The 27,046-nt window shown below is 55.5% G+C and overlaps 1 protein-coding gene and 1 non-coding gene across 2 annotated transcripts in view; one reads left to right on the top strand and one right to left on the bottom strand.

Moving 5' to 3' along the window:
- Positions 1 to 22,157, bottom strand: part of zgc:152891 (uncharacterized protein LOC767741 homolog) — a 54,094-nt gene extending 31,937 nt beyond the window's left edge. Inside the window, exons 1-3 of the mRNA XM_055017551.1 lie at positions 22,010 to 22,157; positions 20,903 to 21,131; positions 19,996 to 20,077 (exon numbers count right to left, since the gene is read on the bottom strand). Coding sequence (XP_054873526.1) covers positions 19,996 to 20,077; positions 20,903 to 21,131; positions 22,010 to 22,156 — 458 coding nt within the window. The 5' untranslated portion in view covers position 22,157. The remainder of the gene's footprint in view (positions 1 to 19,995; positions 20,078 to 20,902; positions 21,132 to 22,009) is intronic.
- Positions 22,158 to 26,956: 4,799 nt separating this feature from the next.
- On the top strand, positions 26,957 to 27,029 carry trnav-uac (transfer RNA valine (anticodon UAC)). Its single transcript has one exon. It is a non-coding gene; the product is annotated as a tRNA-Val (tRNA).
- The last annotated feature ends 17 nt before the right edge of the window (positions 27,030 to 27,046 follow it).

Raw genomic sequence — 27,046 nt, forward strand, 5'->3', positions numbered from 1 at the left:
GGAGACAGCAGCGGAGATGGAACAGCCGCCGGGTGGAGCAGAGCAGCATGCAGCAGCCGAGGTGGAACAGCCGTCAGGTGGAGCAGAACAGGAGGCAGGAGCTAAGGATGACACAGCCACCAGGTGGAGCCGAAAAGGATGAAGCAGCGGAGGTGGAACAGCCGCCGGCTGGAGCACAGCAGGATGCAGCAGCGGTGGAGCAGCCGCTGAGTGGACAGGTGGAACAGAGCAGGTCACAGCAGCAGCGGTGGAACAGACGCCGGGTGGAGCAGAACAGGGGGCAGCAGCGGAGATGGAACAGCAACCGGGTGGAGCAGAGCACGTCACAGCAGCAGCGGTGGAACCGCCACTGAGTGGAGAGAAACAGCCGCCGCGTGGAGCAAAGCAGGAGGAAGGAGCCGCCGGGTGGAGCAGAACAGGATGCAGCAGCAGCGGTGGAACAACCGCTGAGTGGAGAGGTGGAACAGCCACCGGGTGGAGCAGAGCAGGAGGCAGCAGCAGAGGTGGAACATCTGCTGAGTGGACAGGTGGAGCAGCAAAGCAGGAGGCAGCAGCAAAGGGTGACACAGCCGCTGGGTGGAGCTGAACAGGATGCAGCAGCGGAGGTGGAACAGCAGCCGGGTGGAGCAGCGCAGGAGTCAGCAGGTAAGGATGACACGGCCGCCAGGTGGAGCCGGAAAGGATGAAGCAGTGGAGGTGGAACAGCCGCTGGGTGGAGCAGAGCAGGAGGCAGCAGCGGTGGAACAGCCACTGAGTGGACAGGTGGAACAGAGCAGGTCACAGCAGCAACAGTGGAACAGACGCCGGGTGGAGCAGAACAGGGGGCAGCAGCGGAGGTGGAACAGCCACCGGGTGGAGCAGAGCAGGGGGCAGCAGCGGAGGTGGAACAGCCGCCGGGTGGAGAGGTGGAGCAGCAAAGCAGGAGGCAGCAGTGGAAGTGGAACAGCCACCGGATGGAGCAGAACAGGAGGAAGCAGCGGAGGTGGACCAGCCGCCGGGTGGAGCAGAGCAGGCCACAGCAGCAGCGGTGGAACAGCCGCTGAGTGGAGAGGTGGAGCAGCAAAGCAGGAGGCAGCACTTGAAATTGAACAGCCGCCGGGTGGAGCAGAACAGGAGGCAGCAGCGGAGGTGGACCAACTGCCGGGTGGAGCAAAGCAGGAGGCAGCAGCGGAGGTGGAACAGCCCCCGGGTGGAGCAGAGCAGGAGGCAGCAGCGGAGCTGGAACAGCCCCCCATTGGAGCAGAGCAGGAGACAGCAGCGAAGGTGGAACAGCCCCCGGGTGGAGCAGAGCAGGAGGCAGCAGCGGAGGTGTAACAGCCGCCGGGTGTAACAGAGCAGGAGGCAGGAGCTGAAGTGGAACAACCGCCGTGTGGAGCAGAACAGGATGCAGCAGCGGAGGTGCTCCACCTGTCCACTCCGCTGCTATTCCACCGCTGCTGCCTCCTGCTCTGCTCCACCCGAATGCTGTCCACCTCCACTGCCACATGGCTGCTGTTCCACCTCTCCACTCAGCAGCAAAGCAGGAGACAGCAGCGGAGATGGAACAGCCGCCGGGTGGAGCAGAGCAGCATGCAGCAGCCGAGGTGGAACAGCCGTCAGGTGGAGCAGAACAGGAGGCAGGAGCTAAGGATGACACAGCCACCAGGTGGAGCCGAAAAGGATGAAGCAGCGGAGGTGGAACAGCCGCCGGCTGGAGCACAGCAGGATGCAGCAGCGGTGGAGCAGCCGCTGAGTGGACAGGTGGAACAGAGCAGGTCACAGCAGCAGCGGTGGAACAGACGCCGGGTGGAGCAGAACAGGGGGCAGCAGCGGAGATGGAACAGCGGCTGAGTGGAGAGGTGGAGCAGCAAAGCAGGAGGCAGCAGTGGAAGTGGAACAGTCGCAGGGTGGAGCAGAACAGGAGGCAGCAGCGGAGATGGAACAGCCGCCGGGTGGAGCAGAGCAGGAGGCAGCAGCGGAGGTGGAATAGCCGCCGGGTGGAGCAGAACAGGAGGCAGCAGCGGAGGTGGACCAGCAACCGGGTGGAGCAGCGCACGTCACAGCAGCAGCGGTGGAACCGCCACTGAGCGGAGAGGTGGAACAGCAAAGCAGGAGGCAGCAGCGGTGGAACAGCCGCCGCGTGGAGCAAAGCAGGAGGAAGGAGCTGCCGGGTGGAGCAGAACAGGATGCAGCAGCAGCGGTGGAACAACCGCTGAGTGGAGAGGTGGAGCATGAACGCAGGAGGCAGCAGTGGAAGTGGAACAGCCGCCGGATGGAGCAGAACAGGAGGCAGCAGCGGAGGTGGACCAGCCGCCGGGTGGAGCAGAGCGCGTCACAGCAGCAGCGGTCGAACAGCCGCTGAGTGGAGAGGTGGAACAGCAAAGCAGGAGGCAGCAGTGGAAATGGAACAGCCGCCGGGTGGAGCAGAACAGGAGGCAGCAGCGGAGGTGGACCAGACGCCGGGTGGAGAAGAGCACCTCACAGCACAAGCGGTGGAACAGCCTCCGGGTGGAGCAGAGCAGGAGGCAGCAGCGGAGCTCGAACAGCCCCCGGGTGGAGCAGAGTAGGAGGCAGCAGCGGAGGTGGAACAGCCCCCGGGTGGAGCAGAGCAGGAGTCAGCAGCGGAGTTGTAACATCTGCTGAGTGGACAGGTGGAGCAGCAAAGCAGGAGGCAGCAGCTAAGGGTGACACAGCTGCCGGGTGGACCAGAGCAGGATGCAGCAGCGGAGGTGGAACAGCTGCCGGGTGGAGCAGAGCAGGATGCAGCAGCGGTGGAACAGCCGCCGGGTGGAATAGAGCAGGAGGCAGCAGCGGTGGAACAGCCGCTGAGTGGATAGGTGGAGCAGCAAAGCAGGAGGCAGCAGTGGACGTGGAACAGCCGCCGGGTGGAGCAGAGCAGGAGGCAGCAGCGGAGGTGGAACATCTGCTGAGTGGACAGGTGGAGCAGCAAAACAGGAGGCAGCAGCTAAGGGTGAAACAGCCGCTGGGTGGAGCTGAACAGGATGCAGCAGCGGAGGTGGAGCAGCCGCCGGGTGGAGCAGAGCAGGATGCAGCAGCGGTGAAACATCCGCCGGGTGGAACAGAGCAGGAGGCAGCAGCGGTGGAACAGCCGCTGAGTGGAGAGGTGGAGCAGCAAAGCAGGAGGCAGAAGTGGAAGTGGAACAGCCGCCGGATGGAGCAGAACAGGAGGCAGCAGCGGAGGTGGACCATCCGCCGGGTGGAGCAGAGCACATCACAGCAGCAGCGGTGGAACAGCCGCTGAGTGTAGAGGTGGAGCAGCAAAGCAGGAGGCAGCAGCGGAGGTGGACCAGCCGCCGGGTGGAGCAGAGCACCTCACAGCATCAGTGGTGGAACACCCCCCGGGTGGAGCAGAGCAGGAGGCAGCAGCGGAGCTGGAACAGCCCCCGGGCGGAGCAGAGCAGGAGGCAGCAGCGGAGGTGGAACAGCCGCCGGGTGGAACAGAGCAGGAGGCAGCAGCGGAGGTGGAACAGCCGCCGGGTGGAACAGAGCAGGAGGCAGCAGCGGAGGTGGAACAGCCGCCGGTTGGAGCAGAGCAGGTGGCAGCAGTGGTGGAACAGCCGCTGAGTGGAGAGGTGGAACAGCCGCTGAGTGGACAGGTGGAGCAGCAAAGCAGGAGGCAGCAGTGGAATTGGAACAGCCACCGGGTGGAGCAGAGAAGGAGGCAGCAGCGAAGGGTTACACAGCCGCCGGGTGGAGCAGAGCAGGATGCAGCAGCGGAGGTGGAACAGCCGCCGGGTAGAGCAGAGCGGGGGGCAGCAGCGGTGGAACAGCCGCTGAGTGGAGAGGTGGAGCAGCAAAGCAGGAGGCAGCAGTGGAAGTGAAACAGCCGCCGGGTGGAGCAGAACAGGAGGCAGCAGCGGAGGTGGACTAGCCGCCGGGTGAAGCAGATCACCTCACAGAAGCAGTGGTGGAACAGCCCCCGGGTTGAGCAGAGGAGGAGGCAGCAGAGGAGCTGGAACAGCCCCCGGGTGGAGCACAGCAAGAGGCAGCAGCGGAGGTGGAACAGCCGTCGGGTGGAGCAGAACAGGAGGCAGCAGCGGAGGTGGACCAGCCCTCGGGTGGAGCAGAGCACGTAACAGCAGCAGCGGTGGAACCGCCACTGAATGGAGAGGTGGAACAGCAAAGCAGGAGGCAGCAGCGGTGGAACAGCCGCCGCGTGGAGCAAAGCAGGAGGCAGGAGCCGCCGGGTGGAGCAGAACAGGATGCAGCAGCAGCAGTGGAACAACCACTGAGTGGAGAGATGGAACAGCCGCCGGGTGGACAGGTGGAGCAGCAAAGCATTAGGCAGCAGTGGAAGGTGAACAGCCACTGGGTGGAGCACAACAGGAGGCAGCAGCAGAGATGGAACAGCCGCCGGGTGGAGCAGAGCAGGAGGCAGCACCGGAGGTGGAATAGCCGCCGGGTGGAGCAGAACAGGAGGCAGCAGCGGAGGTGGACCAGCAACCGGGTGGAGCAGAGCATGTCACAGCAGCAGCGGTGGAACCGCCACTGAGTGGAGAGGTGGAACAGCAAAGCAGGAGGCAGCAGCGGAGGTGGAACAGCCGCCAGGTGGAGCAGAGCAGGAGGCAGCAGCGGAGGTGGAACAGCCCCCGGGTGGAGCAGAGCACCTCACAGCATCAGTGGTGGAACAGCCCCCGGGTGGAGCAGAGCAGGAGGCAGCAGCGGAGGTGGAACAGCCCCCGGGTGGAGCAGAGCAGGAGGCAGCAGCGGAGGTGGACCAGCCGCCGGGTGGAGCAGAGCACCTCACAGCATCAGTGGTGGAACACCCCCCGGGTGGAGCAGAGCAGGAGGCAGCAGCGGAGCTGGAACAGCCCCCGGGCGGAGCAGAGCAGGAGGCAGCAGCGGAGGTGGAACAGCCGCCGGGTGGAACAGAGCAGGAGGCAGCAGCGGAGGTGGAACAGCCGCCGGGTGGAACAGAGCAGGAGGCAGCAGCGGAGGTGGAACAGCCGCCGGTTGGAGCAGAGCAGGTGGCAGCAGTGGTGGAACAGCCGCTGAGTGGAGAGGTGGAACAGCCGCTGAGTGGACAGGTGGAGCAGCAAAGCAGGAGGCAGCAGTGGAATTGGAACAGCCACCGGGTGGAGCAGAGCAGGAGGCAGCAGCGAAGGGTTACACAGCCGCCGGGTGGAGCAGAGCAGGATGCAGCAGCGGAGGTGGAACAGCCGCCGGGTAGAGCAGAGCGGGGGGCAGCAGCGGTGGAACAGCCGCTGAGTGGAGAGGTGGAGCAGCAAAGCAGGAGGCAGCAGTGGAAGTGAAACAGCCGCCGGGTGGAGCAGAACAGGAGGCAGCAGCGGAGGTGGACTAGCCGCCGGGTGAAGCAGATCACCTCACAGAAGCAGTGGTGGAACAGCCCCCGGGTTGAGCAGAGGAGGAGGCAGCAGAGGAGCTGGAACAGCCCCCGGGTGGAGCACAGCAAGAGGCAGCAGCGGAGGTGGAACAGCCGTCGGGTGGAGCAGAACAGGAGGCAGCAGCGGAGGTGGACCAGCCCTCGGGTGGAGCAGAGCACGTAACAGCAGCAGCGGTGGAACCGCCACTGAATGGAGAGGTGGAACAGCAAAGCAGGAGGCAGCAGCGGTGGAACAGCCGCCGCGTGGAGCAAAGCAGGAGGCAGGAGCCGCCGGGTGGAGCAGAACAGGATGCAGCAGCAGCAGTGGAACAACCACTGAGTGGAGAGATGGAACAGCCGCCGGGTGGACAGGTGGAGCAGCAAAGCATTAGGCAGCAGTGGAAGTGGAACAGCCACTGGGTGGAGCACAACAGGAGGCAGCAGCAGAGATGGAACAGCCGCCGGGTGGAGCAGAGCAGGAGGCAGCACCGGAGGTGGAATAGCCGCCGGGTGGAGCAGAACAGGAGGCAGCAGCGGAGGTGGACCAGCAACCGGGTGGAGCAGAGCATGTCACAGCAGCAGCGGTGGAACCGCCACTGAGTGGAGAGGTGGAACAGCAAAGCAGGAGGCAGCAGCGGAGGTGGAACAGCCGCCAGGTGGAGCAGAGCAGGAGGCAGCAGCGGAGGTGGAACAGCCCCCGGGTGGAGCAGAGCACCTCACAGCATCAGTGGTGGAACAGCCCCCGGGTGGAGCAGAGCAGGAGGCAGCAGCGGAGGTGGAACAGCCCCCGGGTGGAGCAGAGCAGGAGGCAGCAGCGGAGGTGTAACAGCCGCCGGGTGGAATAGAGCATGAGGCAGGAGCTAAGGTGGAACAACCGCCGTGTGGAGCCAAACAGGATGCAGCAGCGGAGGTGGAACAGCCGCTGGGTGGAGCAGAGCAGGAGGCAGCAGCTAAGGGTGACAGCCGCAGGGTGGAGCAGAGCTGAAGGCCGCAGCGGAGATAGAACAGCCACCGGGTAGAGCAGAACAGGATGCAGCAGCAGCGGTGGAACAGCTGCTGAGTGGAGAGGTGGAGCAGCAGCCGTGTGAAGCAGAGCAGGAGGTAGCAGTGGAATAGGAACAGCAGCCGGGTACAGCAGCGCAGGAGGCAGCAGCGGTGGAACAGCTGCTGAGTGGACAGGTGGAGCAGAAAAGAAGGAGGCAGCAGCTCAAGGTGACACAGCCGCTAGGTGGAGCAGAGAAGGAGACAGCAGCGGAGGTGGAACAGCCGCCGGGTGGAGCAGAACAGGATACAGCAGCGGAGGTGGAACAGCCGCCAGGTGGAGCAGAGCAGGATGCAGCAGCTAAGGCTGACACGGCTTCCGGGTGGACCAGAACAGGAGGCAGCAGCGGAGGTGGAGCAGCCGCCGGGTGGAGCAGAGCATGATGCAGCAGCGGACGTGGAACAGCAGCCGGGTGGAGCAGCGCAGGAGTCAGGAGCTAAGGATGACACAGCCACCAGGTGGAGCCGAACAGGATGAAGCAGCGGAGGTGGAACAGCCGCCGGCTGGAGCACAGCAGCATGCAGCAGCGGTGGAACAGCCACTGAGTGGACAGGTGGAACAGAGCAGGTCACAGCAGCAGCGGTGGAACAGACGCCGGGTGGAGCAGAACAGGGGGCAGCAGCGGAGGTGGAACAGCCGCTGAGTGGAGAGGTGGAGCAGCAAAGCAGGAGGCAGCAGTGGAAGTGGAACAGCCGCAGGGTGGAGCAGAACAGGAGGCAGCAGCGGAGATGGAACAGCCGCCGGGTGGAGCACAGCAGGAGGCAGCAGCGGAGGTGGAATAGCCGCCGGGTGGAGCAGAACAGGAGGCAGCAGCGGAGGTGGACCAGCAACCGGGTGGAGCAGAGCACGTCACAGCAGCAGCGGTGGAACCGCCACTGAGTGGAGAGAAACAGCCGCCGCGTGGAGCAAAGCAGGAGGAAGGAGCCGCCGGGTGGAGCAGAACAGGATGCAGCAGCAGCGGTGGAACAACCGCTGAGTGGAGAGGTGGAACAGCCACCGGGTGGAGCAGAGCAGGAGGCAGCAGCAGAGGTGGAACATCTGCTGAGTGGACAGGTGGAGCAGCAAAGCAGGAGGCAGCAGCAAAGGGTGACACAGCCGCTGGGTGGAGCTGAACAGGATGCAGCAGCGGAGGTGGAGCAGCCGCCGGGTGGACCAGAGCAGGATGCAGCAGCGGAGGTGGAACAGCTGCCGGGTGGAGCAGAGCAGGATGCAGCAGCGGTGGAACAGCCGCCGGGTGGAATAGAGCAGGAGGCAGCAGCGGTGGAACAGCCGCTGAGTGGATAGGTGGAGCAGCAAAGCAGGAGGCAGCAGTGGACGTGGAACAGCCGCCGGGTGGAGCAGAGCAGGAGGCAGCAGCGGAGGTGGAACATCTGCTGAGTGGACAGGTGGAGCAGCAAAACAGGAGGCAGCAGCTAAGGGTGACACAGCCGCTGGGTGGAGCTGAACAGGATGCAGCAGCGGAGGTGGAGCTGCCGCCGGGTGGAGCAGAGCAGGATGCAGCAGCAGACGTGGAACAGCAGCCGGGTGGAGCAGCACAGGAGTCAGCAGGTAAGGATGACACAGCCGCCGGGTGGAGCACAGCAGGATGCAGCAGCGGTGAAACATCCGCGGGGTGGAACAGAGCAGGAGGCAGCAGCGGAGGTGGACCAGCAACCGGGTGGAGCAGAGCACGTCACAGCAGCAGCGGTGGAACCGCCACTGAGTGGAGAGAAACAGCCGCCGCGTGGAGCAAAGCAGGAGGAAGGAGCCGCCGGGTGGAGCAGAACAGGATGCAGCAGCAGCGGTGGAACAACCGCTGAGTGGAGAGGTGGAACAGCCACCGGGTGGAGCAGAGCAGGAGGCAGCAGCAGAGGTGGAACATCTGCTGAGTGGACAGGTGGAGCAGCAAAGCAGGAGGCAGCAGCAAAGGGTGACACAGCCGCTGGGTGGAGCTGAACAGGATGCAGCAGCGGAGGTGGAGCAGCCGCCGGGTGGAGCAGAGCAGGATGCAGCAGCGGACGTGGAACAGCAGCCGGGTGGAGCAGCGCAGGAGTCAGCAGGTAAGGATGACACAGCCGCCAGGTGGAGCCGGAAAGGATGGAGCAGTGGAGGTGGAACAGCCGCCGGCTGGAGCAGAGCAGGATGCAGCAGCGGTGGAACAGCCACTGAGTGGACAGGTGGAACAGAGCAGGTCACAGCAGCAGCAGTGGAACAGACGCCGGGTGGAGCAGAACAGGAGGAAGCAGCGAAGGTGGAACAGCCCCCGGGTGGAGCAGAGCAGGAGGCAGCAGCGGAGGTGTAACAGCCGCCGGGTGTAACAGAGCAGGAGGCAGGAGCTGAGGTGGAACAACCGCCGTGTGGAGCAGAACAGGATGCAGCAGCGGAGGTGCTCCACCTGTCCACTCCGCTGCTATTCCACCGCTGCTGCCTCCTGCTCTGCTCCACCCGAATGCTGTCCACCTCCACTGCCACATGGCTGCTGTTCCACCTCTCCACTCAGCAGCAAAGCAGGAGGCAGCAGCGGAGATGGAACAGTCGTCGGGTGGAGCAGAACAGGAGGCAGGAGCTAAGGATGACACAGCCACCAGGTGGAGCCGAAAAGGATGAAGCAGCGGAGGTGGAACAGCCGCCGGCTGGAGCACAGCAGGATGCAGCAGCGGTGGAGCAGCCGCTGAGTGGACAGGTGGAACAGAGCAGGTCACAGCAGCAGCGGTGGAACAGACGCCGGGTGGAGCAGAACAGGGGGCAGCAGCGGAGATGGAACAGCGGCTGAGTGGAGAGGTGGAGCAGCAAAGCAGGAGGCAGCAGTGGAAGTGGAACAGCCGCAGGGTGGAGCAGAACAGGAGGCAGCAGCGGAGATGGAACAGCCGCCGGGTGGAGCAGAGCAGGAGGCAGCAGCGGAGGTGGAATAGCCGCCGGGTGGAGCAGAACAGGAGGCAGCAGCGGAGGTGGACCAGCAACCGGGTGGAGCAGCGCACGTCACAGCAGCAGCGGTGGAACCGCCACTGAGCGGAGAGGTGGAACAGCAAAGCAGGAGGCAGCAGCGGTGGAACAGCCGCCGCGTGGAGCAAAGCAGGAGGAAGGAGCTGCCGGGTGGAGCAGAACAGGATGCAGCAGCAGCGGTGGAACAACCGCTGAGTGGAGAGGTGGAGCATGAACGCAGGAGGCAGCAGTGGAAGTGGAACAGCCGCCGGATGGAGCAGAACAGGAGGCAGCAGCGGAGGTGGACCAGCCGCCGGGTGGAGCAGAGCGCGTCACAGCAGCAGCGGTCGAACAGCCGCTGAGTGGAGAGGTGGAACAGCAAAGCAGGAGGCAGCAGTGGAAATGGAACAGCCGCCGGGTGGAGCAGAACAGGAGGCAGCAGCGGAGGTGGACCAGACGCCGGGTGGAGAAGAGCACCTCACAGCACAAGCGGTGGAACAGCCTCCGGGTGGAGCAGAGCAGGAGGCAGCAGCGGAGCTCGAACAGCCCCCGGGTGGAGCAGAGTAGGAGGCAGCAGCGGAGGTGGAACAGCCCCCGGGTGGAGCAGAGCAGGAGTCAGCAGCGGAGTTGTAACATCTGCTGAGTGGACAGGTGGAGCAGCAAAGCAGGAGGCAGCAGCTAAGGGTGACACAGCTGCCGGGTGGACCAGAGCAGGATGCAGCAGCGGAGGTGGAACAGCTGCCGGGTGGAGCAGAGCAGGATGCAGCAGCGGTGGAACAGCCGCCGGGTGGAATAGAGCAGGAGGCAGCAGCGGTGGAACAGCCGCTGAGTGGATAGGTGGAGCAGCAAAGCAGGAGGCAGCAGTGGACGTGGAACAGCCGCCGGGTGGAGCAGAGCAGGAGGCAGCAGCGGAGGTGGAACATCTGCTGAGTGGACAGGTGGAGCAGCAAAACAGGAGGCAGCAGCTAAGGGTGACACAGCCGCTGGGTGGAGCTGAACAGGATGCAGCAGCGGAGGTGGAGCAGCCGCCGGGTGGAGCAGAGCAGGATGCAGCAGCGGTGAAACATCCGCCGGGTGGAACAGAGCAGGAGGCAGCAGCGGTGGAACAGCCGCTGAGTGGAGAGGTGGAGCAGCAAAGCAGGAGGCAGAAGTGGAAGTGGAACAGCCGCCGGATGGAGCAGAACAGGAGGCAGCAGCGGAGGTGGACCATCCGCCGGGTGGAGCAGAGCACATCACAGCAGCAGCGGTGGAACAGCCGCTGAGTGTAGAGGTGGAGCAGCAAAGCAGGAGGCAGCAGTGGAAGTGGAACAGCCGCCGGGTGGAGCAGAACGGGAGGCAGCAGCGGAGGTGGACCAGCCGCCGGGTGGAGCAGAGCACCTCACAGCATCAGTGGTGGAACACCCCCCGGGTGGAGCAGAGCAGGAGGCAGCAGCGGAGCTGGAACAGCCCCCGGGCGGAGCAGAGCAGGAGGCAGCAGCGGAGGTGGAACAGCCGCCGGGTGGAACAGAGCAGGAGGCAGCAGCGGAGGTGGAACAGCCGCCGGGTGGAACAGAGCAGGAGGCAGCAGCGGAGGTGGAACAGCCGCCGGTTGGAGCAGAGCAGGTGGCAGCAGTGGTGGAACAGCCGCTGAGTGGAGAGGTGGAACAGCCGCTGAGTGGACAGGTGGAGCAGCAAAGCAGGAGGCAGCAGTGGAATTGGAACAGCCACCGGGTGGAGCAGAGCAGGAGGCAGCAGCGAAGGGTTACACAGCCGCCGGGTGGAGCAGAGCAGGATGCAGCAGCGGAGGTGGAACAGCCGCCGGGTAGAGCAGAGCGGGGGGCAGCAGCGGTGGAACAGCCGCTGAGTGGAGAGGTGGAGCAGCAAAGCAGGAGGCAGCAGTGGAAGTGAAACAGCCGCCGGGTGGAGCAGAACAGGAGGCAGCAGCGGAGGTGGACTAGCCGCCGGGTGAAGCAGATCACCTCACAGAAGCAGTGGTGGAACAGCCCCCGGGTTGAGCAGAGGAGGAGGCAGCAGAGGAGCTGGAACAGCCCCCGGGTGGAGCACAGCAAGAGGCAGCAGCGGAGGTGGAACAGCCGTCGGGTGGAGCAGAACAGGAGGCAGCAGCGGAGGTGGACCAGCCCTCGGGTGGAGCAGAGCACGTAACAGCAGCAGCGGTGGAACCGCCACTGAATGGAGAGGTGGAACAGCAAAGCAGGAGGCAGCAGCGGTGGAACAGCCGCCGCGTGGAGCAAAGCAGGAGGCAGGAGCCGCCGGGTGGAGCAGAACAGGATGCAGCAGCAGCAGTGGAACAACCACTGAGTGGAGAGATGGAACAGCCGCCGGGTGGACAGGTGGAGCAGCAAAGCATTAGGCAGCAGTGGAAGGTGAACAGCCACTGGGTGGAGCACAACAGGAGGCAGCAGCAGAGATGGAACAGCCGCCGGGTGGAGCAGAGCAGGAGGCAGCACCGGAGGTGGAATAGCCGCCGGGTGGAGCAGAACAGGAGGCAGCAGCGGAGGTGGACCAGCAACCGGGTGGAGCAGAGCATGTCACAGCAGCAGCGGTGGAACCGCCACTGAGTGGAGAGGTGGAACAGCAAAGCAGGAGGCAGCAGCGGAGGTGGAACAGCCGCCAGGTGGAGCAGAGCAGGAGGCAGCAGCGGAGGTGGAACAGCCCCCGGGTGGAGCAGAGCACCTCACAGCATCAGTGGTGGAACAGCCCCCGGGTGGAGCAGAGCAGGAGGCAGCAGCGGAGGTGGAACAGCCCCCGGGTGGAGCAGAGCAGGAGGCAGCAGCGGAGGTGTAACAGCCGCCGGGTGGAATAGAGCATGAGGCAGGAGCTAAGGTGGAACAACCGCCGTGTGGAGCCAAACAGGATGCAGCAGCGGAGGTGGAACAGCCGCTGGGTGGAGCAGAGCAGGAGGCAGCAGCTAAGGGTGACAGCCGCAGGGTGGAGCAGAGCTGAAGGCCGCAGCGGAGATAGAACAGCCACCGGGTAGAGCAGAACAGGATGCAGCAGCAGCGGTGGAACAGCTGCTGAGTGGAGAGGTGGAGCAGCAGCCGTGTGAAGCAGAGCAGGAGGTAGCAGTGGAATAGGAACAGCAGCCGGGTACAGCAGCGCAGGAGGCAGCAGCGGTGGAACAGCTGCTGAGTGGACAGGTGGAGCAGAAAAGAAGGAGGCAGCAGCTCAAGGTGACACAGCCGCTAGGTGGAGCAGAGAAGGAGACAGCAGCGGAGGTGGAACAGCCGCCGGGTGGAGCAGAACAGGATACAGCAGCGGAGGTGGAACAGCCGCCAGGTGGAGCAGAGCAGGATGCAGCAGCTAAGGCTGACACGGCTTCCGGGTGGACCAGAACAGGAGGCAGCAGCGGAGGTGGAGCAGCCGCCGGGTGGAGCAGAGCATGATGCAGCAGCGGACGTGGAACAGCAGCCGGGTGGAGCAGCGCAGGAGTCAGGAGCTAAGGATGACACAGCCACCAGGTGGAGCCGAACAGGATGAAGCAGCGGAGGTGGAACAGCCGCCGGCTGGAGCACAGCAGCATGCAGCAGCGGTGGAACAGCCACTGAGTGGACAGGTGGAACAGAGCAGGTCACAGCAGCAGCGGTGGAACAGACGCCGGGTGGAGCAGAACAGGGGGCAGCAGCGGAGGTGGAACAGCCGCTGAGTGGAGAGGTGGAGCAGCAAAGCAGGAGGAAGCAGTGGAAGTGGAACAGCCGCAGGGTGGAGCAGAACAGGAGGCAGCAGCGGAGATGGAACAGCCGCCGGGTGGAGCACAGCAGGAGGCAGCAGCGGAGGTGGAATAGCCGCCGGGTGGAGCAGAACAGGAGGCAGCAGCGGAGGTGGACCAGCAACCGGGTGGAGCAGAGCACGTCACAGCAGCAGCGGTGGAACCGCCACTGAGTGGAGAGAAACAGCCGCCGCGTGGAGCAAAGCAGGAGGAAGGAGCCGCCGGGTGGAGCAGAACAGGATGCAGCAGCAGCGGTGGAACAACCGCTGAGTGGAGAGGTGGAACAGCCACCGGGTGGAGCAGAGCAGGAGGCAGCAGCAGAGGTGGAACATCTGCTGAGTGGACAGGTGGAGCAGCAAAGCAGGAGGCAGCAGCAAAGGGTGACACAGCCGCTGGGTGGAGCTGAACAGGATGCAGCAGCGGAGGTGGAGCAGCCGCCGGGTGGAGCAGAGCAGGATGCAGCAGCGGACGTGGAACAGCAGCCGGGTGGAGCAGCGCAGGAGTCAGCAGGTAAGGATGACACGGCCGCCAGGTGGAGCCGGAAAGGATGAAGCAGTGGAGGTGGAACAGCCGCTGGGTGGAGCAGAGCAGGAGGCAGCAGCGGTGGAACAGCCACTGAGTGGACAGGTGGAACAGAGCAGGTCACAGCAGCAACAGTGGAACAGACGCCGGGTGGAGCAGAACAGGGGGCAGCAGCGGAGGTGGAACAGCCACCGGGTGGAGCAGAGCAGGGGGCAGCAGCGGAGGTGGAACAGCCGCCGGGTGGAGAGGTGGAGCAGCAAAGCAGGAGGCAGCAGTGGAAGTGGAACAGCCGCCGGATGGAGCAGAACAGGAGGAAGCAGCGGAGGTGGACCAGCCGCCGGGTGGAGCAGAGCAGGCCACAGCAGCAGCGGTGGAACAGCCGCTGAGTGGAGAGGTGGAGCAGCAAAGCAGGAGGCAGCACTTGAAATTGAACAGCCGCCGGGTGGAGCAGAACAGGAGGCAGCAGCGGAGGTGGACCAACCGCCGGGTGGAGCAAAGCAGGAGGCAGCAGCGGAGGTGGAACAGCCCCCGGGTGGAGCAGAGCAGGAGGCAGCAGCGGAGCTGGAACAGCCCCCCATTGGAGCAGAGCAGGAGACAGCAGCGAAGGTGGAACAGCCCCCGGGTGGAGCAGAGCAGGAGGCAGCAGCGGAGGTGTAACAGCCGCCGGGTGTAACAGAGCAGGAGGCAGGAGCTGAGGTGGAACAACCGCCGTGTGGAGCAGAACAGGATGCAGCAGCGGAGGTGCTCCACCTGTCCACTCCGCTGCTAATCCACCGCTGCTGCCTCCTGCTCTGCTCCACCCGAATGCTGTCCACCTCCACTGCCACATGGCTGCTGTTCCACCTCTCCATTCAGCAGCAAAGCAGGAGACAGCAGCGGAGATGGAACAGCCGCCGGGTGGAGCAGAGCAGCATGCAGCAGCCGAGGTGGAACAGCCGTCAGGTGGAGCAGAACAGGAGGCAGGAGCTAAGGATGACACAGCCACCAGGTGGAGCCGAAAAGGATGAAGCAGCGGAGGTGGAACAGCCGCCGGCTGGAGCACAGCAGGATGCAGCAGCGGTGGAGCAGCCGCTGAGTGGACAGGTGGAACAGAGCAGGTCACAGCAGCAGCGGTGGAACAGACGCCGGGTGGAGCAGAACAGGGGGCAGCAGCGGAGATGGAACAGCGGCTGAGTGGAGAGGTGGAGCAGCAAAGCAGGAGGCAGCAGTGGAAGTGGAACAGCCGCAGGGTGGAGCAGAACAGGAGGCAGCAGCGGAGATGGAACAGCCGCCGGGTGGAGCAGAGCAGGAGGCAGCAGCGGAGGTGGAATAGCCGCCGGGTGGAGCAGAACAGGAGGCAGCAGCGGAGGTGGACCAGCAACCGGGTGGAGCAGCGCACGTCACAGCAGCAGCGGTGGAACCGCCACTGAGCGGAGAGGTGGAACAGCAAAGCAGGAGGCAGCAGCGGTGGAACAGCCGCCGCGTGGAGCAAAGCAGGAGGAAGGAGCTGCCGGGTGGAGCAGAACAGGATGCAGCAGCAGCGGTGGAACAACCGCTGAGTGGAGAGGTGGAGCAGCAACGCAGGAGGCAGCAGTGGAAGTGGAACAGCCGCCGGATGGAGCAGAACAGGAGGCAGCAGCGGAGGTGGACCAGCCGCCGGGTGGAGCAGAGCACGTCACAGCAGCAGCGGTCGAACAGCCGCTGAGTGGAGAGGTGGAACAGCAAAGCAGGAGGCAGCAGTGGAAATGGAACAGCCGCCGGGTGGAGCAGAACAGGAGGCAGCAGCGGAGGTGGACCAGACGCCGGGTGGAGAAGAGCACCTCACAGCACAAGCGGTGGAACAGCCTCCGGGTGGAGCAGAGCAGGAGGCAGCAGCGGAGCTGGAACAGCCCCCGGGTGGAGCAGAGCAGGAGGCAGCAGCGGAGGTGGAACAGCCCCCGGGTGGAGCAGAGCAGGAGTCAGCAGCGGAGTTGTAACATCTGCTGAGTGGACAGGTGGAGCAGCAAAGCAGGAGGCAGCAGCTAAGGGTGACACAGCTGCCGGGTGGACCAGAGCAGGATGCAGCAGCGGAGGTGGAACAGTCGCCGGGTGGAGCAGAGCAGGATGCAGCAGCAGACGTGGAACAGCAGCCGGGTATAGCAGCACAGGAGTCAGCAGGTAAGGATGACACCGCCGCCGGGTGGAGCAGAGCAGGATGCAGCAGCGGTGGAACAGCCGCCGGGTGGAATAGAGCAGGAGGCAGCAGCGGTGGAACAGCCGCTGAGTGGATAGGTGGAGCAGCAAAGCAGGAGGCAGCAGTGGACGTGGAACAGCCGCCGGGTGGAGCAGAGCAGGAGGCAGCAGCGGAGGTGGAACATCTGCTGAGTGGACAGGTGGAGCAGCAAAACAGGAGGCAGCAGCTAAGGGTGACACAGCCGCTGGGTGGAGCTGAACAGGATGCAGCAGCGGAGGTGGAGCAGCCGCCGGGTGGAGCAGAGCAGGATGCAGCAGCAGACGTGGAACAGCAGCCGGGTGGAGCAGCACAGGAGTCAGCAGGTAAGGATGACACAGCCGCCGGGTGGAGCACAGCAGGATGCAGCAGCGGTGAAACATCCGCCGGGTGGAACAGAGCAGGAGGCAGCAGCGGAGGTGGACCAGCAACCGGGTGGAGCAGAGCACGTCACAGCAGCAGCGGTGGAACCGCCACTGAGTGGAGAGAAACAGCCGCCGCGTGGAGCAAAGCAGGAGGAAGGAGCCGCCGGGTGGAGCAGAACAGGATGCAGCAGCAGCGGTGGAACAACCGCTGAGTGGAGAGGTGGAACAGCCACCGGGTGGAGCAGAGCAGGAGGCAGCAGCAGAGGTGGAACATCTGCTGAGTGGACAGGTGGAGCAGCAAAGCAGGAGGCAGCAGCAAAGGGTGACACAGCCGCTGGGTGGAGCTGAACAGGATGCAGCAGCGGAGGTGGAGCAGCCGCCGGGTGGAGCAGAGCAGGATGCAGCAGCGGACGTGGAACAGCAGCCGGGTGGAGCAGCGCAGGAGTCAGCAGGTAAGGATGACACAGCCGCCAGGTGGAGCCGGAAAGGATGGAGCAGTGGAGGTGGAACAGCCGCCGGCTGGAGCAGAGCAGGATGCAGCAGCGGTGGAACAGCCACTGAGTGGACAGGTGGAACAGAGCAGGTCACAGCAGCAGCAGTGGAACAGACGCCGGGTGGAGCAGAACAGGGGGCAGCAGCGGAGGTGGAACAGCCGCCGGGTGGAGCAGAGCAGGGGGCAGCAGCGGAGGTGGAACAGCCGCCGGGTGGAGCAGAGCAGGGGGCAGCAGCGGAGGTGGAACAGCCGCTGAGTGGAGAGGTGGAGCAGCAAAGCAGGAGGCAGCAGTGGAAGTGGAAGAGCCGCCGGATGGAGCAGAACAGGAGGAAGCAGCGGAGGTGAACCAGCCGCCGGGTGGAGCAGAGCAGGCCACAGCAGCAGCGGTGGAACAGCCGCTGAGTGGAGAGGTGGAGCAGCAAAGCAGGAGGCAGCAGTTGAAATTGAACAGCCGCCGGGTGGAGCAGAACAGGAGGCAGCAGCGGAGGTGGACCAACCGCCGGGTGGAGCAAAGCAGGAGGCAGCAGCGGAGGTGGAACAGCCCCCGGGTGGAGCAGAGCAGGAGGCAGCAGCGGAGGTGGAACAGCCCCCGGGTGGAGCAGAGCAGGAGGCAGAAGCGGAGGTGGAACAGCCCCCGGGTGGAGCAGAGCAGGAGGCAGCAGCGGAGGTGGAATAGCCGCCGGGTGGAGCAGAACAGGAGGCAGCAGCGGAGGTGGACCAGCAACCGGGTGGAGCAGAGCACGTCACAGCAGCAGCGGTGGAACCGCCACTGAGTGGAGAGAAACAGCCGCCGCGTGGAGCAAAGCAGGAGGAAGGAGCCGCCGGGTGGAGCAGAACAGGATGCAGCAGCAGCGGTGGAACAACCGCTGAGTGGAGAGGTGGAACAGCCACCGGGTGGAGCAGAGCAGGAGGCAGCAGCAGAGGTGGAACATCTGCTGAGTGGACAGGTGGAGCAGCAAAGCAGGAGGCAGCAGCAAAGGGTGACACAGCCGCTGGGTGGAGCTGAACAGGATGCAGCAGCGGAGGTGGAGCAGCCGCCGGGTGGAGCAGAGCAGGATGCAGCAGCGGACGTGGAACAGCAGCCGGGTGGAGCAGCGCAGGAGTCAGCAGGTAAGGATGACACAGCCGCCAGGTGGAGCCGGAAAGGATGGAGCAGTGGAGGTGGAACAGCCGCCGGCTGGAGCAGAGCAGGATGCAGCAGCGGTGGAACAGCCACTGAGTGGACAGGTGGAACAGAGCAGGTCACAGCAGCAGCAGTGGAACAGACGCCGGGTGGAGCAGAACAGGGGGCAGCAGCGGTGGAACAGCCGCCCGGTGGACCAGAGCAGGATGCAGCAGCGGAGGTGGAGCATCCGCCGGGTGGAGCAGAGGAGGATGCAGCAGCAGACGTGGAACAGCAGCCGGGTGGAGCAGCAAAGGAGTCAGCAGCTAAGGATGACAAAGCCGCCGGGTGGAGCAGAGCAGGATGCAGCAGCGGTGGAACAGCCGCCCGGTGGAACAGAGCAGGAGGCAGCAGCGGTGGAACAGCCGCTGAGTGGATAGGTGGAGCAGCAAAGCAGTAGGCAGCAGTGGAAGTGGAACAGCCGCCGGGTGGAGCAGAACAGGATGCAGCAGCGGAGGTGCTCCACCTGTCCACTCAGCTGCTATTCCACCGCTGCTGCCTCCTGCTCTGCTCCACCCGAATACTGTCCACCATCACTGCCACATGGCTGCTGTTCCGGAGCAGGAGGCAGCAGCGGAGGTGGAACAGCCCCCGGGTGGAGAGGTGGAACAGCCGCCGGGTGGAGCAGAGCAGGATTCAGCAGTGGAGGAGGAACAGCAGCTGGGAGGAGCAGAGCAGGAGGCAGCAGCAGTTGCATACGGCATTGGACCCCTTACAGTTTGCCTATCCAGAGAGCATGGGTGTGGGGGGTGCCATCCTGTATATGCTTCATCAGACCCTGTCTTTTCTTGATGGTACTCGGGGGTACGTGAGGCCGATGTTTTTTGACTTTTCAAGTGCTCTTAACACAATTCAGCCAATGATCTTGAGCGACAAGCTTGAAGAGCTGAGTGTCGAGCCTGTTTTCATAAAATGGATTACAAACTACCTGACAGAGTGGCCACAGTACGTAAGACTGGGGAATACAGTCTCTGGAACCTTGGTGACCAGCATCAGAGTTCCCCAGGGAACTGTGTTATCCCCTTTCCTCTTCACCCTTTACACATCAGACTTTGCCTGTCAGTCGTCATCATGTCACATCCAGAAGTACTCTGATGATACAGCTGTGGTGGCCTGTGTGAAGGGAGGGGACGAAGCGGAATACAGGAAGGTCATTTTGGACTTCACGCACTGGAGCAGGTGCAATGGACTGATGCTAAACACATCCAAAATGAAGGAGATGATGGTGGACTTTGGCCGGCGGAAATCACAACATGAACCCGTTCGGCTCGACGGTGAGAGTATTGAGGTGGTCACTACCTACAAATATCTGGGTGTCCACCTGGATCACAAACTGACCGGTCAGTGCATGCTAATGCAGCATACAAAAAAGTTCAGAGCAGACGCTACTTTCTTAGAATACTGAAATCTTTCAATGTCTGTAATGAGATGCTGTACCTTTTATCAATCAGTGGTGGCTAGTGCTGTATTTTTTGCTGTAGTAAACTGGGGAAACTGTATGACGGTCGAAGAGGGGAATCGTTTGGACAAGCTGGTCCGGAAGTGTGTGTCTGTTGGAGAGCTGGTGGAGAACAGAATGAGGAGCATGATGAAGTCCATCCTCAGTAACAGCAGGCATCCCCTGCATGAAACTGTGGCCGCTCAGCAAAGCAGCCGCAGTGTGCTTTGTCTTTCTATGCGCTGCAGAACTGAGAGGTTCAGGAGGTCGTTTGTACCAACCGCGATAAGACTATACAACTGATCTTGCTAATGTGCACTGTATTACTATTGATAGTAGCTTTTAACCTGTTATATATCTTATTTTTCACTTTTTATCTTTTTTACTGTGTATGGATGAATCTGAATGTATGTCGCACACTGTGGGCTGCTGGACACCTGAATTTCCCCACTGGGCATTGATAAAATATCTTTATCTATCTTCAAAACAACCACAAAGAGACACAAAACTGCTGCAAAGAGATTAGACAACCACAAAGAGACATAAAACAACCACGAAGAGACACAAAACAACCACAGAGACACAAAATAACCACAAAAAATATACAAACTGACAATAAAAACACACAATATAACAACAAAAAGATACAACCAAGCAAAGTACTATCAAAAAAGACACATAGCGACTAGAAAATGACACAAACTGACCACAAAACAACAGAACAGTACAGAGATTAAATGTAGCTACATAACTACACAAAACAACAGCAAAGAGACAGAAATGATGCAACAATTATACAAATAACAACAAGAAGAGGCAAAACAACAAAGAGATGAACCAGCTGCACAGTTTTACCTGATGAGTTCCTGCTGTCGCTGCAGCTGTCGAAGTCGCTGCAGCTTCAGCTCCTCTTCTGTCTCGTCCTGCAGCAAACACACTAAAAAACAACAATAATAACAAGACTCACTCAGAACCCACAATTATGAAACTGAAGCTGTTTGAATGGACAGTAAAAGACAGTTTGGCAGAGTGGTATTTAGAAAAAAAAAATAACGAAAACACTAATCAAAATACTTACAAAATACTAACAAACATATTTCCATATCATGAAACACAACAAAATATAAATATGCAATATTAATAATACATAATATTAATAAAACATAAAAAAGCACTTTTAAAAATTGCTTAACAATGAAACAAATCTCAAGGGAATATATACATAATTACACTAATAACAAAACACCAATAAACCAAACAGACAAATAATAATAAAAAACAAAGTATGGCAAAACCTTAATAAACTTTTCAAAAAATTATGAAACACCAGTAAATAATTATACTAATAAACATATTAATGCATTGATAAAACATAACATTTCTTAAAAAGATTAACAAGGAAACATTTATAAAACTACAAAAACTAAATACCAATAAAGGCTATTATTAATAATACCCAAATCAATAATAAATAACTAAAAACACAGGTAAACATCAGAAAACATCATTAAACTAATAAACATTAATTTTATTTTTAAACATAGCAAAACACTAATGAACAAAAAATATTAATTAAAATTAAACACAATAAAACATTTGTAAATAGTGTAAAAATACAATACATTTATGAAACACGAAACACTAAAAAACAATAAAATATTTCTAAATGTCAATAAATCACTCAAAACCAAAATAGAATACAACAGACATAATAAACCATGTATAATAATAATAATAGTAATAATAATAATAATAATCTCACACTTTCCACTCCTCAGCTCCACGTCTTCGTCTGCTGTTTGCAGCCACCTGTCGCACAGGAACACCTGAGTTTCTGGCTCCGCCCCTTCCTGTCCGTCAGGTGGCCGGCAGACCTCCACCCGGCTGCAGTGCCAGTCCAAGGCAGGGAATCCGGGTTGCACCTCCAACCGGAGCCGGACCAGAACCAGATGACCCAGAGAGCCGCTGGACCGAACCAGAACCGAACACGTCTGAGTAAACACAGCATGGTTCAACAACGGTGGAAGAGAAAAAAGCTACAAAGACACACAAAACAACTTGAAAGAGATACAAAACAACTACAAAATGCTACAAAATAACTGCAAATAAACACAAAATGACCATAGAGACACAAAAACAACCAAATATAGAAAAAATACTTTAAAAAAAGATAAAACCACCAAAACAGACACAAAACAACTTCAAATGGCACAACATAGCTACAAAGAGACACAAAACAACTACGAGACACAAACCTACAGACACACAAAACAATCACGAATATACACAAAACAACTACAACACACTAAACACACAATAACAACAATGACACACAAAACAAATACAAAATGACACAAAATAGCTGCAAATAAACAAAATGACCACAGAGACCCAAAAATAGACACAAACCAACTACAAAGACACACAAAACAACTACAATGACGCACAAAGAAAATAAACACAGAACAACTTAAAAATGACACAACATGGCTACAAATAAACACAAAACAACTACAAAGAGACACAAAATAGATACAAAACAACTACAAAGACACACTAAAAGATAAAATGACACAAAACACAAAAAAATAACTTTGGAGGGACTTTATTTTAACATTTAATATTAATCAAAGTTGTTTTGTTTCTGAAACAAAATAAAAAGACACCAAACAAGTACTAGAAACACAAACAACAGCTGTAAATAAACACAAACTGACCACTAAAAGACACAACAACAGGCTTCAGATGGACCTAATTTAAAATGTTTTTAAATAAAACTATGATTTCTAGTGTCAATAAACTGTTTTGTTTTCATCTTTTACAGATTTCATTCATTGAATATCATGATTAAATGTTTGGTGAAACTCACCGAACCTGGCAGCAGACGGCGGTCGCCTTCGTTCACACTGAGGGGCGGAGTCTCGCCCTCTGAGCCAATCAGGCTGAGCCACAGGCGGCTGAAGGTTCCACAGGTGGGACCAGGTGAGGTGTGAACGCTCACTTCAAACTCAGACATGACGCTGAGGACACAGGGATGGAGATAGATTTGCTCTTTTAATTTTTTTACATTTTACAATTATTTTATAGATTTCCCCAGTTTGTTTTTTTTACAGGTAAATTTACAGCTGTAACTGTTAAAATCACGGGAAAATAAAGATATTAATGTGGATGTTTATTGGAAAAATCAAGACAAAACTGTTGATAATTTCAATTTCAAAAATCTGTAATTTTTAGAAAAGATCATTTGACTGTAAAACTGAACTGTTTTTCTAAAAACATGATTATTTTACAAACATTTTCTGTTATCTGAAAGAAAAAAATGTATTTTAAGAATTTTACTCTACAGATTTCATCTGCTTTGTCAAATTGCAGAAAATATTTTGTAAAAGCACACTATTAGTATTAATTTACACGTTGACTTTAAAACAAAAACAAACAAAAACAGGCAAAAAACTATACATAACATCTACATCAAAAATCTATAATTTCTACAATATTTGACCATAAAATTACACAATTTCTCTCTATTTAAATCAGCCAAAATATTATTTTACAGATTACAGATATTTCCCATTATTTATGTGAATATTTATTTTAATGTAATTATTTTTATTACAAAAAACTGGTAAACTAGTGACTTAAATACTGTTTTTTTATTTGTTTTTGGACTGTTAATTTAAGTATTTTTTTTGGTGTTTTGTTAAATTAAAGATAGTAACGATTAAAATCACAGAGAAAAATAATGCATTAAATGTTGATTGTAATAAAAGCAGGCTAAAGCTGTAAATCTGTATTTTCACTTCCTAATTTTACAATGTTTTACTTTAAAATTGTATTATTTTTCTGTATTTAAATCAGTGAAAGTATCATTATTTTACAGATATTTGCCAGCATTTTAAAGAAAAAATACCTATATTAATGATTCAAAAACAGTCGTTGCCATTTTTTGGTCAAAATACAGATAATATGAAGTGAAAAAAAAGTACTAATGTACACGTTGACTTCAAACAAAAGAACCAGGCCAAAACATTGTGACCTCTTGTATTTAAATCTACTAAAAAAAACATTACTTTACAAATATTTTCCATTGTTTTCACCATTTTTACAGCTTTTGAATTCTGCAGTATTCCACCATTTTGAAACATGTATATTTTTTCTTTATTGTCAAGAATCAAGGAAGTCTGAAGCAAATCTGGCACTAAAGTCTTAGTAAAATATCCCTACAAAGTTTGGAAACTCTGTTTTACTGTAAACACTGCTGCATAATCATTTTTCTAAAAACTTTTCTGGACACAAGAATTTTTTGAAAGTCTGCTTATGGTATCAGCTCCTATTTGTTCTCGTATAAAACATAAATTTTGTGGGTTTTCTTGTTTCTTGTAATGAATAAATCTGCTTAAAAAGACACAGGGTGCAGCGAGAAAACACATCTGGTTTGTCTTCCTCTGCAGGATCTCATTTGTTTACGTCGCTGATATTTGACTTGTTAATGAGGGACAGTTAGCATAGGCGTCCAGCGAGCACAAAGAAACACTCAAAGGTGTAAAAGGACAAACAGAAAAGACAAAGGTCACTTCCTGCTTTAGTAAAAGGAAACATCCAACTCTGTTTGTTTCATCAGCAGTAAAATCAGCTAAAAGAATCTCCTTCTGTCCTCTTATTTTACTGCAGTACAGTTAAAGTTAACTTAGAATGACACACTGGCTCTGATGGTAAGATATACAGTTTGAGGTCACACAGGCAATTTCATGTTTTCCCCTATATAGATATTCCATTAAAAATCAGCCGTTTCCAGCTAGAATAGTCATTTACCATATTAACAATGTCTAGACTGGATTTATCATTCATTTAATGTTATCTCCATTGGAAAAAACTGCTTGTCTTTCAAAAATAAGGACATTTCTAAGTGGCCCCAAACTTTTGAACTGTAGTGTAAAAGAATTAAAGTTGCCCTATATTAGTTAAACTTCCTCTCAAAATTAGTTCAAGTTGCTCTATGTTAGTTCAAGTTGCTCTGTATTAGCTAAAGTTGTTCTAAATGAAATTTAGTTGATATTATTAGCTAAAGTTGCTCTAAAAAGGAGTTAAAGTTGCTCTATATTAACTAATATAGAGCAACTTTAACTCATGTAGAGCAACTTTAACTAATATAGACCAACTTTAACTAATATAGAGCAACTTTAACTAATATAGACCAACTTTAACTAATATAGAGTAACTTTAATTAATATAGACCAACTTTAACTAATACAGAGCAACTGTCACTAATATAGTTTAACTTTAAAGTTTCTATTTCAGAAGATTTTTCACTTCACATCCCTGTTGGGTGTAAGTGAGAGCAAAACACTGCTCTCAACAACATCATCATTTAAATCCTCTTTAAGGATGTTTTTCTCACTTCTAAAATCATGAAAAAGAGCAATTATTCTCCCTGATAACCTGAAAAAACTAAAACTTTTATTTACCTGTCAGAAATTTCCTATCTGTCTGCTTGTTCTGAGGATTTCTACAAGATAAATGAAAACATGAAAACCCGATTAAGCTGGGGGGATTTTAAGAATCACTCAGTTCATGTACTGATTAATGAGGAAACTGTTATTTTAGGAGTTTACATTTAGCAGTTAAATAATAATAAATAAATAAATAATAAATAAACTAAATAAAATGCAGAAATAATTAGAATACAGTAGAAATAGATGACACAATTGAGCAGACACTGTAAAATTAATAAAATTCTATATTATTCTGTGCACATCCTAAAATGTAAAGACAATTTAAAATGTAAATATAAAATATACCTGCAGAGTGGTGCTTTCTGTCGTCCTTGAGCTGCTGATGTGTTGTTCAGCAGCTGCAGGTACATTTCTCACCTTTTTATTTCAAGCTCCGCCCGCAACACCTTCAAATCAAACACCTGAACGCCTAACCACAGGTACCGGACTGTTTCCTCTTCCGTCACTACTTTACACTGTAAAATATTCTGTAAATGAGTCAAATTTTACATTAAAACACAATGAGTTCATGTGATTTATTGTCAAAATATTATAATACTGTAAGACAGATTTTGATGAAGTAAATTTTACTACTAATAGTGTGATTTTTCTCTTTAATGACATGTCTTTAAATTTATTTTAAATTATATTTTATTATTTTACAAGTGCTGAATTTTGCATATTTCTACCGCATCTTCATGGACACACATAGTACATGTATATATAGAATAGAATAGAATAGAATAGAATAGAATAGAATAGAATATGCTTTATTGTCATACAGTGTATAACAAAATTGGAAAGCTTCTCCTTTTCAGTGCAGAAATCTTAAGAAATAGTGCAAAACAGTCTATTTACAAATATACATATAAATAACAGTGTGAATATAAATATAAATAAAGTGAATGAGATGGTGTATATTTCACATTTCACATTATATTGTTGGCTGGGTGTGGCACATGAGACGTGAGAGTTCAGGGTGGTGATGGCTCTTGGAAAGAAGCTGTTTTTAAGTCTGTTTGTCCTCACTTTAATGCATCTGTAATGCCTTCCACAGGGCAACAGATCAAAAAGCTGAGAACCGGGATGTGAGCTGGCCTTGATGATGTTCTGAGCTCTGCTGAGGCACCGGGTGGAGTAGATGTCCATGAGGGAGGGGAGAGGACAGCCAACAATTCTCTGAAGCCTCGCTCTGTCTGCCTCAGTACAGCTCCCGTACCAGGTGGGAACACAGAATGTCTGCAGGCTCTCTATGGATGAGCTGTAGAAGGCCAGCAGCAGCTTCCTGTCCAGGTTGTTTTTCTGAGGACTCTCAGGAAGTGTAGCTGCTGCTGAGCCTTCTTTATGACAGCCGTGATGTTGTCTGTCCAGGAGAGGTCATCGGAGATCTGGACTCCCAGGAACCTGAATGTGTGGACACTCTCCACACACTCGCCATTGATGTAAAGGGGGGGCGGGTCAGTTCTGTTCCGCCTGAAGTTCATGATGATCTCCTTTGTCTTTGAGGTGTTTAGTGTCATGTTGTTTGCTGAACACCAGGTTGCGAGTTTCTGGACCTCCTCTCTGTAGGCTGTCTCATCTCCCTCTGAGGTCAGACCGACCACTGTTGTGTCGTCAACAGATTTGACGATGATGTTGTTTCTGTGAGCTGGTCTGCATTCATAGGTGTAGAGACAGTATAGGAGGGGGCTCAGCACGCAGCCCTGTGGTGTACCGGTGGAGGAAAGGTGGGGGCCAGGTCTCACAGACCGGGGTCTGTTGGTTAAAAAGTCCTTAATCCAGGTGCATGTGAGAGAGGGGAGGCCCAGGGTGTCCAGTTTGTTTATAAGGATGTCCGGTATGATTGTATTGAATGCTGAGCTGTAATCCACAAAGAGCATCCTGGCATAGCTCTGCGGTTGTTCCAGGTGGGTCAGCACAGCGTGCAGAGCTATGGTGATGGCGTCCTCTGTGGATCTGTTCATTCGGTATGTGAAGTGGTGGGAGTCGAGTGTGGGGGGGAGACAGTCTTTGATGTGCCGGAGAACCAGTCTCTCAAAGCACTTCATTATAACAGGTGTGAGAGCAACAGGGCGGTAGTCACTGAGGCTGGTTGTGGATGACTTATATATATGAAAAATATGATTTAATATTTAAATCGATAAATCGTTTATAAACCAAAAAATGCAAATATATATATATATATATATATATATATATAGAGAGAGAGAGAGAGAGAGAGAGAAATAAAAGGAAAAAATAGCAATAAAATTTAAAATTTAAATAAAAAAAATTATTCACATCCCAACTAATTTATAATGACGTCACCTGTAGCTGGGGCATCTGGTTCCATAGTGTAGCGGTTATCACGTCTGCTTTACACGCAGAAGGTCCTGGGTTCGAGCCCCAGTGGAACCAAATTTTTTTTTCATACC

This window comes from Amphiprion ocellaris, chromosome 14 (assembly GCF_022539595.1).
Source record: "Amphiprion ocellaris isolate individual 3 ecotype Okinawa chromosome 14, ASM2253959v1, whole genome shotgun sequence".
In the NCBI taxonomy this organism is placed as follows: Eukaryota; Metazoa; Chordata; class Actinopteri; family Pomacentridae; genus Amphiprion; species Amphiprion ocellaris.